We start from the raw sequence: 16,853 nt of genomic DNA on the forward strand, positions 1-16,853 counted from the left end.
CCCAGAGCCGTGCCAGGGACCCCAGACCCGGAGCAGTGCCAGAGACCCCAGACCCAGAGCAGTGCCAGAGACCCCGGACCCAGAGCAGTGCCAGAGACCCCGGACCCGGAGCAGTGCCAGAAACCCCAGACCCAGAGCAGTGCCAGAGACCCCAGACCCAGAGCCGTGCCAGGGACCCGAGACCCGGAGCAGTGCCAGAGACCCCAGACCCAGAGCAGAGCCAGAGACTCGAGATCCAGAGCAGTGCCAGAGACCCCGGACCCGGAGCAGTGCCAGAGACCCCAGACCCAGAGCAGAGCCAGAGACTCGGGATCCAGAGCAGTGCCAGAGACCCTGGACCCGGAGCAGTGCCAGGGACCCCAGACCCGGAGCAGTGCCAGAGACCCCAGACCCAGAGCAGTGCCAGAGACCCCGGACCCAGAGCAGTGCCAGAGACCCCAGACCCGGAGCAGTGCCAGGGACCCCAGACCCAGAGCAGAGCCAGAGACCCGGGATCCAGAGCAGTGCCAGAGACCCCGGACCCGGAGCAGTGCCAGAGACCCCAGACCCAGAGCAGAGCCAGAGACTCGGGATCCAGAGCTGTGCCAGAGACCCCGGACCCGGAGCAGTGCCAGGGACCCCAGACCCGGAGCTCTGCCTCATTCACTGGCTCATTTGGAATCCATGAGTAGAAGAATGGAACGGTTTTCACCAATATACAGAGATGACGCTCCCACTTTACAATTCATTCTTTTTACTTATCCATTATATGGTCAAACACCATATCGACTTAGAATTTGGCATAAAACTCTATTCAAACACATCTATGTTTTTATTTGTTCTGAGGATGAGAGTGATGAGAGCAAGGCAGCATTTATTGTCCATCCTTAGGTTTGCCTGAGGGCAAGAGGTGTCAACTATGTAATGAGGGACTGGAGCGACACATAGGCCAGACTGAGTAGGAGTGGCAAGTGGCCTTCCCTGAAGGAGATCAATGAACCAGTTGTTTTTTTACGATAATCCAGCAGCTTTTACAGGGACATTTTTTCCTGGTGTCGGCCCACACATTACCAGATTTACTGAATTCAATTTTGGTGGGATTTGAACTCCTGACTCTGGGTTGCTAGTCTCGTACCGTTATCATACTACTGCACCCACTGATTGAGAACTTATACCAGAACCAGTAAGGAAGTTCCTACCAGTCCCGACACTGCTGCGGTTGCGGTTGCAATGGCAGGAATGATCCGTCCAGCGATCCTCTTCGTCTTTAATCTGTCTGCTGTATCGATGCTGTACATCTTTGCTCGTATGTTGGAAGCAGCTGTTATGAAGTCAATGTGCCCATTGCTGTCATTGTCTTTTTCAAAGGAGACTGGCATCATGTGGAGGTGATCTACCGTGCAATGACCAAAAAAATTTGCAGTTAGTCTGATCCATTTTACATTTGTAAGAGTCGCATATTGCAATCTGAGAGCTTTCCTCATCTTCCTTCCCCAATCCTTCTCTCGGTGAATTTTCTCGCCTCCCAAAGGAACTGACTTATTCCGAGGTTTGGTTCAACGGGGAGTAGTGCTTCAGTACCTCGTCCAGGTGGCCATTTGTCTTGTGTAAACCTAGACTGAGTGTGTTAGCTGGCTATTTGGCCATGGGGGATGGTCAGAGTGGGGGAAGGATCACAGCTGAGCCTGCCCCCGTCCTCGCCTGACTTCCACACAATATAGATGCCATTAGGGAACCAATGGGCAGTGATCAGGACCAGAGTACCATAGGAGCTTACAACACAGGAGGAGATTATTCGCCCCACAAGTCTGTGCTGGCTCTTTGCTACAGCAATTTAAAATGTAATCCCACTGTCCTGCTCTCTCCCCATTGCCCTGTATCTCCCCCTGCCCCAGAACAGAACTGGGGGGGGGGGGGGGGTGGAGTATCCTGCTTGATTTATCATTTCCCTGGTGGACTGCAGTGCCCAATCAGCATTCATGGCTGAGCTGTGAGGGTGGGGCGGGGGGGGGAAGGAAACCTTGAGGTTAGGTCTAAAGTAATTATGTGACATAATTAAAAGCACAATAACATTGCTATCCAGGCCTTGTCTGTATACAATTTTGATCACCTCATGTGGTGGGGATAGAGAATCACTGGAAAAGGTTCAGAGCAGGGCCACTCAATTGGGGCTTTTTACTTTGGAAAAACTGTAGACTTTGGGACATGATTGAGGACTTTAGGATAATGAAAGGATTAGATTCTGTCCAAGTGCATTCGTCACTCAGCATGAGGAGTCACTATAAATAAACCAAATCACTGTCAAAACAGTGACCAGTAACACATCCCACATAACATTGCACTCACTTTTGGTTGCCACTCCTGCTCTTCTGGCTTTGTTTAACAGGTCGATGGCCACTCTTTCCTCTTCGCTGCTTACTGCGAGTTTCGCCTGGTCAGATTTCTTTACGTTTTCATCGGTTTCTATTTGCTAAAAAAAAATTAAAATGGCAGAATTTTCATGTGAAGTGCTTTCATTCTATAAACAAAACAGCAGCAGTAAAATTTTATACAAATGCAACTGCAGTTAAAAAGTTTGAGCTAAGTTTTTCTCCTTATAGAGAGCAGATTTTCTAATTATTGTAAAATCCTTTGAAATAATCACAATTGGTTTTATATCCTCTACATACATGCAAGTGACTTGTGTTTTTTCACTCTGCAACATCAGCAAGCATCAAAACAAGGTAACAAATTTATGTACAGCTATGATTTATAAGCTGGGTCTTACTGTATTTTATCATTGATATCATTCCCCACTTTCCAAAATGAAATTCCATGAACTAATGTTCGAGCATACTCTATTGGGCAAGAAAATGGGCTCAGAACCCCGTAGGTCAAGATCACAAAATGAGTTGGTATCAGTCTTAGCTCAGTTGTAGCACTCTCACCTCTGCATCAGAAGGTCGTGGGTTCTAGTCCCACTCTAGGAACTTGAGCACATAATCTAGGCTGACACTTCAGTGCAGTACTGAGGTATCTTTTTTTGGAGACCCTGTCTGCCCTTTCAGGTGGACATAAAAGATCCCATGGCACTATTCCCAGAAGAGCATGGGAGTATCGGGATCAATATTTATCTCTCATCCAACACCAGGAAAAAAAAGGCAGATCATCTGGTCATTATCTCATTGCTGTTTATAGGACCTTACTCCGTGCACAAAGCTGCTGCGTTTCCTACATTACAACAGTGACTGCACTTCAAAAGTACTTCATTGGCTGTAAAGCACTTTGGGACATCCTGAGGTTGTGAAAGGAGCTATATAAATGCAAGTTCTTTCTTTACCTAATCTGCAAAACTGAACGTGCTGCCAATGTTGTACAAATATTTCAATACTAATATGTAATGTATGTACCTTTAAGGGGAGAACTACTTTTTACAGCTCCTGTATACTGTAGTACCGGCAGTGACCACACCTGTATATAAACCCTGAGTAGTGATCTGTACAGTTAGTTCTAGAGTAACTCTCATTCAGTAAACACCTGTTGAATAGTTCCTGCAGTCTGTTGTCTGATTATTGGAGGACACAACATTAAGATACACGGATCTAACATTGGCGACGAGCAGATTCGAACCTACCTGCAACTCTGCATCACCTCCCAAGGATTCGCTCCTGGACAACAGTGGAAGAAGGTCGAGTCCAGAAGCACGGGCGTCGACCACGGGCAACCGCCCAGTCATCCAGCGGAGATTTGAGCATCGCAGGGAAGGCTGTTGAGAGCCAGGCTTGGCTTTCCAGTCATGGTGGTCCAGCGAAACGGGCTGGCAACAGGTACTGCGCAGACCCTTCCTGGACAGCGACGGGCTAGAGCCCGACCGAGCGGCACAGAAAAAGGCTGAGCAGTGTCAATGGGGGAGAGAGGCGAGAGAGAGCAGAGCGCAGCCGGTGTTCAAGGGCAGAGCAGCGTCAACGGAGGAGAGGGGCGTGCAGGAAAATGCGCAGAGCGCAGCCGGTGTTCAAGGGCCGAGCAGCGTCAACGGGGGGAGAGAGGCGCGCAGGAAAACGCGAGGCGCTGCCATTGCCACGAGGACCGCAGAGAGCGGCGTTGGCAGCAGCGCAGGAGCAGCGCACGAAACCCACAGGGCGTCGCCATTTGCCACGAGGACCGCCGAGAGCGGCGTTGGCAGAGCGCGGGAGACGCCATTTTAAGCCAGTCTAACCACACCCAAAAATGCCGAAGAGTGGCAGTATCACAGCGTTCGACAATGAAGTCGAAGATTGGACAACATATGTCGAACGCATAGAAGTATACTGCAAGGCGAATGAAGTGCCAGATGACAAGAAAGCGCTGGTATTGTTGAATTCAATGGGTGCCAAAACGTATGGCTTACTACGAAACCTAGTAACCCCAGAGAAGCCAGTAGAAAAGGATTTTGAAAATATAGTGTCAATCCTACAGGGCCACTTAAACCACACACCGCTGCTGATAGCAGAAAGATTTAAGTTTCACAAAAGGAACCAGCATAAAGATGAAAATAATGCTGAGTATTTAACGGAACTGCGCAAGCTATCGAAACACTGCCAGTTTGGAACAGGACTAGCAGATACTTTAAGGGACAAGTTTGTGTGTGGGCTTCAAAGTGAAGGAACCCAGAAACGGCTTCTATCAGAAAAGGATCTTACGCTGGACAAGGCTTTCAGCATTGCAGTGTCACACGAAGCAGCAGCACGGGGCGCTGCAGAGATACAACGGAGACCGCAAGAATATGGCACAAATGAAATGTCATACGGAACAGTGAAGTGCTATCGCTGCGGCAGAACAACACACGACCATAATGATTGCTGGTTCAAGGACAAAGTGTGCAGACAGTGTGGAAAAGTAGGACACATAGCAAGAGTCTGCAGGTCGGGAAAGAAAACCAGCAGCAAGAAATCTCCACAGGAGAAGTACAAGAAGGTACATAAGGTGACGGAGAGTAGTTCAGACGAACAGAAGAGTGATACAGACTCCGGAAGCAAGGAGCTGGGTTGTCTGAAACTGCATAATGCGATCAAAACGGAGGATCACCAAACTATCTGGGTCACGCTCAAGATAGCAGGAGTCCAAGTGAAAATGGAATTGGACACAGGATCAGCCCTAACAGTCATAAACCGAAGGGACTACAAGCGGCTATTCTCACATATTCCCTTGAGAGATACAAAGATTGTCTTGAAGACGTACACGGGGCAAAAGGTCTACCCCAAAGGAAAAATAAGGGTGAACGTTATATATAACGGCAAGGAAACACCAAAAATGGACCTATATGTATTGCCAGATGGAGGACCACTACTACTAGGACGTGAATGGATCCGGAAGATACAGCTAGATTGGCATTCCATACAGGCACTGACTGTGGCTGACAAAAAGATGACGACGTCACACCTGGGCGACTGTCAAAGATCCTAACTGACGCGAAAGAAGTGTTCCAGCAAGGACTCGGAACACTAAAAGGCATGACAGCGATGATTAAAATTGAAGAAAACGCAAGCCCAAAATTTTAAGGCCAGACCGGTACCTTATGCGATCCACCCAGCCGTCGAAGCAGAGCTGGAGAGTCTGGAACGTTCAGGTGTACTGTCCAAGGTAGACTGGAGCGAGTGGGCTACACCCATCGTCCCTGTGATGAAAAGGTCGTTGAGCAGCACGCCTGGGGAACCAAGGAAGGTTCGCATCCGTGGGGACTTTAAGGTAACAGTGAACCCAGTCCTACACACCGTACAATATCCACTTCCGCAGATTGAAGATATTTTCGCCTCGCTATCTGGAGGAAAATGCTTCACTAAGATTGATCTGGCCCAGGCGTATCTGCAAATGGAGGTAGAAGAAGCATCAAAAAAATACCTCACAATCAACACCCATAAAGGTCTCTACCAATACAACCGGCTGGTATTCGGGGTAGCATCAGCTCCGGCTATTTGGCAGAGGGCAATGGAACAAGTCCTGCAAGGGATCCCAGGGACCCAGTGTTATTTGGACGATATCCTGGTCACGGGCGAAAATGACAGTGATCACCTTGCCAACCTCGAGCAGGTGCTCACTAGATTGCAGGAATATGGGCTCCGAGCTAACCGCCCCAAATGCGAGTTTTTTAGAAAACAGATCTCATATTGTGGCCACGTTATCGATAAAGAGGGGTTACATAAGTCCCCAGAGAAGATTGAGGCAGTAGTCAAGGCTCCAGCACCGGAAAATGTGTCACAACTGAGGTCGTTCCTCGGGCTGGTAAACTACTACCATAAGTTCTTGCCAAATTTGTCTACAATACTACACCCACTGAACACCCTACTGCAAACTGGGGTGCCATGGAAGTGGAGTGACGAATGTAGACGAGCTTTCCAGAAGAGCAAAACACTAATCACATCGAAAGAGGTATTGGCCCATTACAACCCGGCATTACCAATTCGGTTGGCATGTGATGCGTCACCCTACGGTATTGGAGCGGTGCTGTCGCACAAATTCTCGGACGGCTCAGAGAGGCCAATAGCCTTTGCGTCACGATCACTAACCTCAGCCGAGCGTAACTACGCCCAGATTGACAGGGAGGCCCTCAGCCTAGTGTGGGGAGTGAAAAAGTTCAATCACTATCTGCACGGGCAGAAGTTCACCTTGCTGACTGACCACCAACCACTTGTCTCCATCTTTAATCCAAAGAAGGGCGTTCCGGTGATGACTGCGCAACGGCTACAAAGATGGTCCCTTTTTCTAGGGGCGCACCAATATGAAATCGAGTATAAGGGCACGAAACAGCATGGAAACGCTGATGGGCTATCACGCCTGCCACTGCCTACTGCGGAGGAAGCACCAGCAGTGGATCCTGTCGAAATATTTCATTCGACTATAATTGAATGCTTGCCAGTAACTAACGCTGGTATAGAGGAGACCCGAAATGACCCGACACTGTCTCGGGTATATGATTTGACGGTGAAGGGATGGCCAGCACATGGCGACTCACTGTTGCCAGCATTCTCATCCAGAAGAGAACAGCTGTCAGTATGCCAGGGGACCTTGATGTGTGGATCCCGAGTGGTAATTCCACCCAAGTTAAGGGAGAGAGTGCTCAATGAGCTTCACGAAGGTCATCTGGGAGGGGTGAAAATGAAAAGCCTTGCTAGGGCTTATGTGTGGTGGCCGGGAATCGATAAACAAATCGAGGACCTGACCAAGAGCTGCTCAGGATGCCAGAGATTCCAAAATGCACCACCACAGGCCCCTCTACACCCATGGGAGTGGCCCTCATCTCCATGGCAACGGGTGCACATTGATTTTGCTGGTCCATTCATGGACTCAATGTTTTTACTAGCCGTGGATGCGCACTCGAAATGGCCTGAGGTCATCAAAATGTCCTCCACCACCACGGAGAAAACTATTGCAGTCCTACGGACCATTTTTGCCAGGAACGGCTTGCCAGAGCAGATTTGCTCTGATAGCGGACCACAGTTTGTGTCCGAAGAGTTTCAAAGATTTATGAAAAGGAATGGGGTAAGGCATTACACATCCGCCCCGTATCATCCAGCCACAAATGGATTGGCTGAGAGGTTCGTACAAACCTTTAAGAAGGCAATAAAGGCTATGTACAATGACAACATTCTGCTGCAGCACAAGGTGGACAATTTCCTGTTCGTCTACCGGAATGCGACACATGCAGTCACCAACCAGGCCCCAGCCATGATGTTCTTTAACCGAAGGTTAAGATCTCGCCTGGATTTGCTCAGACGTACGAAGAGATGTTGAGAGTAAGCAATTCCAGCACATCCATGAGAAGCCAACAAGGAGCTTCAATGTAGGGCAACCAGTCTTGGCCCGCGACTACCGAACAGAAAAATGGCAGCCAGGAACGATATGCACACGGCAGGGCCCACTAATATACACAGTGGACGTTGGGGAGAACATCGTGAGATGCCATGCTGACCAGATCCTAGAGTCACAGGAACAAGTCAACCCCATGCCTCGCTCATACGTACCTGCTAATGAACCAGACGTACAGGTCGCATCTACCCCAGAAACAGTAGCATCGGAAGCTGATGAACCAACCGACGACAGGGGGCCAGAATCGCCTCCGCACCAAGAGCAAGACACTCGGGAAAGGGGCTATCCAGAAAGGATCAGGAAGCCTCCCCAAAGACTGAATTTATAAATAGACTATTTTCAGCTAATGTTGCATGTTAAAAGTGTTAATTGTAATTAGTTTGATATTTAATTGTTAAATGAGTGTTATGGTACTGTTAATCTAAAAGGGGAGGCATTGCAATGTATGTACCTTTAAGGGGAGAACTACTTTTTACAGCTCCTGTATACTGTAGTACCGGCAGTGACCACACCTGTATATAAACCCTGAGTAGTGATCTGTACAGTTAGTTGTAGAGTAACTCTCATTCAGTAAACACCTGTTGAATCGTTCCTGCAGTCTGTTGTCTGATTATTGGAGGACACAACATTATGATACACGGATCTAACATAATAGATCTCCTGTGATATTGTTCACAGGTTGTCTAGGACCTGCAGCATGGTTTCTGATGCTCACCGTGGCCCTGCACGACAGTCTAAACGCAACAGCAGCTTTCCCATCATTGTTATACAGCAAATTTACTGAAGTAATATATCGAATGATACAAAGTAAAAATATTACATACTTTATTGATACTGAAAATTACAGACCTTACAGATATAAAAGGACAGTTCTACATGCAATGTTTGTGAAAATTTCCTGTTTGCTATTCTAGATACTTTTGTAAACATGTTCCAAATGAACATGTTTTATCTCTTCTTCCATGGCTCTCTGCCTGTGCTCCATACACCTATCCGTCACAGTTGTTGTGTTTTTATGCAAAATACTTCTTCAGGTTTGGTATCACTTTCACTCCCATAAGCAAACCTTTACTGGGTACTGCAATGTATCATGTTCCAACACATGAATTCTCCTCTCTTTATGGACAGCGGGCTGGATAAACATTCTTGGAAAATCTAGAGATAGGTTTGAACCACTACGTGGCTTTTATTTATATATAAAATATTTGAACAAAATGTTTATAGTACATATTTTCTTACAAGCCCACAGCTACCTGGACTACACTTCCTCCCACCCCGCTTCCTGTAAGGACTCTATTCCATTCTCCCAGTTTCTCCGTCTCCGCCGCGACTGTTCTGACGATGCCACCTTCCATACCAGTGCTTCCGACACGTCTTCCTTTTTCCTCAACCGAGGATTCCCCTCTACTGTGGTTGACATGGCCCTTGACCGTGTCCGTTCTATTTCCTGCACTTCTGCTCTCACCCCTTCCCCTCCCAGAACCATGATAGGGTTCCCCTTGTCCTCACCTTTCACCCCACCAGCCTCCACATTCAACGGATCATCCTCCGCCATTTCCGCCACCTCCAACGTGATCCCACCACCAAACACATCTTCCCCTCACCTCCCCTTTCAGCATTCCGAAGGGACCGCTCCCTCCGCGACACCCTGGTCCACTCCTCAATCACCCCCAACAGCCCTTCTCCTTCACCTGGCACCTTCCTGTGCAAACACGAGAGATGCAACACATGCCCTTTTACCTCCTCCCTTCCCACTGTCCAGGGCCCCAAACACCCCTTCCAGGTGAAACAGCGATTTACTTGTACTTCTTGCAATTTAATATACTGTATTCGCTGCTCACAATGCGGTCTCCTCTATATTGGGGAGACCAAACGCAGATTGGGCGACCGCTTTGCGGAACACCTCCGTTCAGTCCGTAAGGGTGACCCCGAGCTTCCGGTCGCCTGTCACTTTAATTCTCCACTTTACTCCCACTCTGATCTCACCGTCCTCGGCCTCTTGCACTGTTCTAGTGAAGCTCAACGTAAGCTCGAGGAACAGCACCTCATCTAGCTATCCAATTAGTCCCACTCCCCTGCTCTTTCCCCCATAGCCTTGTAAATTTTTTTCCTTCAAGTATTTATCCATAGAAACATAGAAGATAGGAGCAGGAGTAGGCCATTCGGCCCCTCGAGCCTGCTCCGCCATTCAATGAGATCATGGCTGATCTTCGTCAAGATCATAGCTGACTACCTTCAGTACCCCTCCCCGCCTTTTCTCCGTAACCCTTAATCCCCTTAGCCTTCAGAAATATATCCAATTCTCTCTTGAAAATATTTATTGAATTAGCCTTCACAGCCCTCTGTGGCAGGGAATTCCACAGGCTCACCACTCTGAGTGAAGAAATTCTTCCTCATCTCTGTTTTAAATGATTTGCCCGCTATTTTTAGACTGTGGCCCCTGGTTCTGTGCTCCATGGCCATTGGAAACATTCTCTCTGAATTCAGCCTGTCCAGGCCTGCCATAATTTTATATGTTTCGATGAGATCCCCTCTCAATCTTCTAAACTCCAGTGAGTACAAGCCCAAACTATTTAATCTCTCTTCGTAGGTCATTCCCGCCATTCCAGGTATCAGCCTGGTGAATCGCCGTTGCACTCTTTCCATGGCAAGAACATCCTTCTGCAGATGGGGCGACCAAAACTGTACACAATACTCCAGATGCGGTCTCACCAGCACCTTGTACAGCTGTAGTAAGGTATCCCTATTCCTATACTCGAACCCCCTTGATATGAAGGCCAACATACCATTTGCCTTCTTAATCGCCTGTTGCACCTGCATGCTCTCCTTCAGTGACTGGTGCACAAGAACACCCAGGTCCCTCTGCACTTCCCCATCTCCCAATCTATTGCCATTTAGATAATAATCTACCCTCCTGTTTTTACCCCCAAAGTGGATAACCTCGCATTTATCCACATTATAGTGCATCTGCCACGTATCCGCCCATTCCCCCAACCTGTCCAAATCGCACTGTAGCCTCCTGACATCCTCATCAGAGCCCACCCCTCCTCCTAGTTTAGTGTCGTCAGCGAATTTGGAAATATTGCATCCAATTCCCTGATCCAGATCATTTATATATATTGTGAACAGCTGGGGTCCCAGGACAGATCCTTGCGGCACCCCGCTGGTCACTGCCTGCCACTCCGAAAACGAGCCGTTTATTCCAACTCTCTGTTTTCTATCCGCCAGCCAGTTCTCTATCCACGTTAATACTTTGCCCCCAATCCCATGAGCCTTAATTTTGCATGATAATCTTTTGTGTGGGACCTTATCGAAGGCTTTCTGGAAGTCAAGGTACACCACATCCACTGGCTCTCCCCCATCTATTTTACCAGTTACTTCCTCAAAAAATTCCAGCAGATTAGTCAAACACGATTTACCCTTTGTAAATCCATGTTGACTCTGTCCGATCCTTTCCCCATTTGTCAAGTGCTCCGCTATTTTATCCTTAATAATGGACTCTAGCATTTTGCCCACAACCGATGTAAGGCTTACTGGTCTATAATTCCCTGCTTTCTCTCTACCCCCCTTTTTAAATATTGGGGTAACATTAGCTACCCTCCAATCCACGGGTACTGTTCCCGAGTCAATGGAGTTCCGGAAGATGATCCTTAGAGCATCTGCTATCTCCAGGGCCACCTCCTTAAGTACCCTAGGATGTAGTTTATCAGGCCCCGGGGATTTGTCGGCCTTCAGTCCCCTCAACTTACCCAACACCATATCCCTAGAGATACTAATTTCTGTCAGCTCCTCCCTCTCATTAGTCCCTATGTTTGCCGATATTCCTGGGAGGTTATTTGTGTCCTCCTTTGTGAATACAGAACCAAAGTATGAGTTTAATTGGTCTGCCATTTCCTTATTCTCCATTATATATTCTCCCGAATCGGACTGCAAGGGACCGACTTGGGATTTTACCAGTCTTTTCCTCCTGATATACCGATAAAAGCTTTTGCAGTCTGTCTTTATGTTTGCTGCAAGTTTACTTTCGTATTCTATTTTCCCCTTCCTGATTAATCCCTTTGTCCTCTTTTGCTGTATCCTGTACTGCCCCCAATCTTCCGGTCTGGTGCTTTTTTTTGCCAGTTGATATGCCCTTTTTTTTGATTTTATGCTGTCCCTAATTTCCCTCGTTATCCACGGTTGAGTCACCTTTTTAGGTTTATTTTTATGCCAAACCGGTATAAACATGTTCTGGAATTCTTCCATTCTATCTTTGAATGCTTGCCATTGTCTGTCCACTGTCAATCCCCCCAGAAACACCACCCAATCAATCTTACCCAATTCCCGTCTCATACCCTCGTAATTCCCTTTATTTAAGTTCTGGACCTTAGTCTCTGATCCAATTTCCTCACTCTCCATCTCGACTGAGAGCTCGATCATATTATGATCGCTCTGACCCAAGGGGCCTCGTACAAGAAGATTGCTGATAAGTCCCTTCTCATTGCACAATACCCAGTCTAAAATGGCCTGATCTCGAGTCGGCTCCTCGACATATTAGTCCAGATAACCGTCCCGAAAACATTCCAGGAATTCCTCCTCCTCAGAATTTTTACTAATTTGGGTAGTCCAATCAATATGTAAATTAAAGTCACCCATGATGACAGCTGTGCTCTTATCGCACGCTTCTCTAATTTCCCTTTTTATGCCTTCCCTCACCTCCATTTTACTATTTGGAGGCCTATATATCACACCCACTAACGTTTTCCTCCCCTTGCTATTTCTCATTTCTACCCATACAGATTCCGTTTCATCCGAGTTAATATCCTTCCTTTCCATTGCATTAATCCCCTCCTTTACCAGCAATGCTACCCCACCTCCCCTACCTTTTTGCCGATCCTTCCTAAATATTGTATATCCCTGGATGTTAAGTTCCCAGCCTTGCCCACCCTGCAGCCACGTTTCTGTAATCCCAATCAAATCATACTTGTTTACCTCTATTTCCACAACTAATTCATCCACCTTGTTCCTAATGCTTCTAGCATTAAGATACAAAGCCTTCAGGCTTGCTTTTTTCACACTCTCATTATGAATTAGTTTGGCCCCTGCCCCCATTTTTCATGCAGTATGATTTTGCCATTCCCATTTGCAACATTTTCACAGCATGTTCTTTCAATTCCTTCCTCCCCTCCAAACCCCTCCCCCGCCCCCCCCCCCCCCCCAAGTTTAAAAAATTCAACATAGGCAAAAATTAATTTTACATAAGAAATAGGAGCAAGAGTAGGCCATTCTGTCCTTCGAGCCTGCTCCGCCTTTCAATAAGATCATGGCTGATCTTCGACCTCAACTCCACCTTCCTGCACTAGCCCCATAAATCTATCGATCTCTGTCTTGAATATACTCAACGACTGTGCATCCACAGTCCTCTGGGGTAGAGAATTCCAAAGATTCACAACCCTTTGAGTGAAGAAATTCTCATCTCAATTCTAAATGGCTGACCCCTTATTCTGAGTGTGTGACCCCTAGTTCTAGACTGCACAGCCAGGGGAAACATCCTCCCAGCATCTATCCTGTCAAGTCCTATAAGAATGTTGCCTTCGTCTCCTTCTTAGGCAGTCCCTCGGAACCGAGGATGACTTGCTTCCACACTAAAAATGAGTTCTCAGGTGACTGATGAGTCCAATGCGGGACCTACAGTCTCTGTCACAGGTGGGGTAGACGGTGGTTGAAGGGGCTGGTGGGTGGGGTACTTGGGTTGACATGCGCTCCCTGCGCTTGGCTTCCGCTTGCTCCCGGCGAAGAGACTCGAGGTGTTCGGCGTCTTCCCGGATGCTTCTCCTCCACTTTGTGCGGTCTTGGGCCAGGGATTCCCAGCTGTCAGTGGGGATGTTGCACTTTTTCAAGGAGGCTTTGAGGGTGTCCTTGAAGCGTTTCTTCTGCCCACCTGGGGCTCTCTTGCCGTGTCGGAGCTCCGAGTAGAGCGCTTGTTTTGGGAGTCTCGTATCGGGCATGCGGACGATGTGACCCGCCCATCGGAGCTGATTGAGCATGGTCAAAGCTTCGATCCAACACCGCCTTCAGTGTGCCAGTGCAGCCTTCGGTCGCCTGAGGAAGAGAGTGTTTGAAGACCAGGACCTCAAACCCGGCACTAAGCTCATGGTCTACAGGGCAGTAGTGATACCTGCCCTGCTGTATGCCTCAGAGACATGGACCATGTACAGCAGGCACCTCAAAGCACTGGAGAGGTACCACCAATGCTGCCTCCGCAAGATCCTGCAAATCCATTGGCAGGATAGGCGCACCGACGTCTGTGTTTTTGCTCAGGCCAACATCCCCAGCATCGAAGCTCTGACCACGCTCAATCAGCTCCGATAGACGGGTCACATTGTCTGCATGCCCGATACGAGACTCCCAAAACAAGCGCTCTACTCGGAGCTCTGGCACGGCAAGAGAGCCCCAGGTGGGCAGAGGAAACGCTTCAAGGACACCCTCAAAGCCTCCTTGAAAAAGTGTAACATCCCCACCGACACCTGGGAATCCCCAGCCCAAGACCGCACAAAGTAGAGGAGAAGCATCCGGGAAGGCGCCGAACACCTCGAGACTCTTCGCCGGGAGCAAGCGGAAGCCAAGCGCAGGCAGCGCAAGGAGTGCACATCAATCCAAGCACCCCACCCACCCGCCCCTTCAACCACCGTCTGCCCCACCTGTGACAGAGACTGTAGGTCCCGCATTGGACTAATCAGCCACCTGCAAGCTCATTTTTAATGTGGAAGCAAGTCATCCTCGGTTCCGAGGGACTGCCTAAGAGAAGAAGGCGGCTGGGGATGTTGGCCTGAGCGAGAACACTGACGTTGGTGCGCTTATCCTGCCAATGGATTTGCAGGATCTTGCGAAGGCAGTGTTGGTGGTACCTCTCCAGTGCTTTGAGGTGCCTGCTGTACATGGTCCATGTCTCTAAGGCACACAGCAGAGCGGGTATCACTGCTGCTCTGTAGACCATGAGCTTCGTGCCGGGTTTGAGGTCCTGGTCTTCAAACACTCTCTTCCTCAGGCGACCAAAGGCTGCACTGGCCCACTGAAGGCGGTGTTGGACTTCGTCATCGACGTCTGCCCTTGTTGACAGTAGGCTCCCGAGGTATGGAAAGTGGTCCACGTTGTCCAAGGCCTTGTCTTGGATTTTGATCATCGGCGGGGCAGTACTGTGCGGCGGGGGCAGGTTGGGAGAGGACCTTTGTCTTACGGATGTTTAGCGTAAGGTCCATGCTCTCGTACGCTTCGGTGAAGGAGTTGATGGTTTGGAGTTCAATCTCCGAGTGAGCACAGACGCACGCATCGTCTGCATACTGTAATTTGACGACAGAGGATGGGGCGACCTTGTTGCATGTTTCAATGAGATCACCCCTCATTCTTCTAAATTCTAGGGAATATAGTCCTAGTCGCCTCAATTTCTCCTCACAGGACAATCCCCCCATCCCAGAAATCAGTCTGCTGAACCTTCATTGCACTCCCTCTATGGCAAGTATATCCTTCCTTAGGTAAGGAGACCAAAGACTGTACACAGTGCTCCAGGTGTGGTCTCACCAAGACCCTGTATAGAAGCATAGAAGATAGGAGCAAGAGTAGGCCATTCGGCCCCTCGAGCCTGCTCCGCCATTCGATGAGATCATGGCTGATCATCCAAACTCAGTACCCCGTACCTGCCTTCTCCCCATATCCCTTGATACCTTTAGCTCTAAGAAATATATCTAACTCCTTCTTGAATATATTTAAAGACTTGGCCTCAACCGCCTTCTGTGGTAGAGAATTCCACAGGTTCACCACTCTCTGGGTGAAGAAATTCTTCCTCATCTCTGTCCTAAATGGCTTACCCCTTATCCTTAGACTATGACCCCTGGTTCTGGACTCTCCGACCATCAGGAACATTCTACCTGCATCTAGTTTGTCCAGACCTGTCAGAATTTTATAAGTTTCGATGAGATCCCCTCTCATTCTTCTAAACTCCAGCGAGTATAAGCCCAATCGACCCAATCTCTCCTCATACGTCATTCCTGCCATCCCAGGGATCAGCCTTGTGAATCTTCGCTGAACTCCTTCCATGGCAAGAACATCCTTCCTCAGATAAGGCGACCAAAACTGCACACAGTACTCAAGGTGTGGTCTAACCAAGGCCCTGTACAACTGCAGCAGGACATCCTTGCTCCTGTGCTCAAACCCTTTCACTATCAAGGCCAACATACCATTTGCCTTCTTCACCGCCTGCTGCACCTGCATGCTTACCTTCAGCGACTGGTGCACAAGGACACCCAGGTCTCGTTGCACTTCCCCTTCTCCCAATCTACTGCCATTCAGATAATAGTCTGCCTTTCTGTTTTTGACACCAAAGTGGATAACCTCGCATTTATCCACGTTATATTGCATCTGCCACGCTTCTGCCCAATCACCCAACCTGTCCAAATCATCCTGGAGTTTCTCGGTATAATTGAAGTAAGACTTCCTTACTCTTCTACTCCAATCCTTTTATAATAAAGGCTAACATACCATTTGCTTTCCTAATTGCTTGCTGTACCTGCACCTGCATGTTAACTTTCAGTGATTCGTGTACAAGGACACCCAGGTCCGTCTGAATACCAACATTTCCCAATCTCTCACTATCTGAAAAATATTTTTCTTTTCTATTTGTCCTACCGAAGTGGATAACTTCACATTTCTCCACATTATATTCCAAATGCCATTTTCTTGCCCACTCACTTAACCTGTCTATATCCCTTGCAGCTTCTTTCATCCTCCTCACAACTTACTTTCCCACCTAGCTTTGTATCGTCAGCAAACTTGGATATATTACACTTGGTCCCCTCATCTAAGTCATTGATATAGACTGTAAATAGCTGAGGCCCAAGCACTGATCCTTGCAGTGCCCCACTAGTTACAGCCTGCCAACCCAAAAATGACCCGTTTATTCCTACTCTGTTTCCTGCCCATTAACTAATCCTCAATCCATGCTAATGTATTACCCCAATCGAATGAGCCCTAATTTTGTGTAATAACCTCTTGTGTGGCACCTTATCGAATGCTTTCTG

General features: G+C 48.2%; 1 protein-coding gene across 2 annotated transcripts in view; it reads right to left on the reverse strand.

Moving 5' to 3' along the window:
* uba6 (ubiquitin like modifier activating enzyme 6) overlaps window positions 1-16,853 on the reverse strand; it is a 172,896-nt gene that overhangs the window by 11,717 nt on the left and 144,326 nt on the right. For both annotated transcript variants that reach the window (XM_085990848.1, XM_085990841.1), the window contains exons 28-29: window positions 2,326-2,449; window positions 1,179-1,372 (exon numbers count right to left, since the gene is read on the reverse strand). In XM_085990848.1, the coding sequence (XP_085846974.1) occupies window positions 1,179-1,372; window positions 2,326-2,449 (318 nt within the window). The remainder of the gene's footprint in view (window positions 1-1,178; window positions 1,373-2,325; window positions 2,450-16,853) is intronic.

This window comes from Somniosus microcephalus, chromosome 1 (genome assembly GCF_052327205.1).
Source record: "Somniosus microcephalus isolate GS21.2 chromosome 1, FLI_Smic_1.0, whole genome shotgun sequence".
Lineage (NCBI taxonomy): Eukaryota > Metazoa > Chordata > Chondrichthyes > Squaliformes > Somniosidae > Somniosus > Somniosus microcephalus.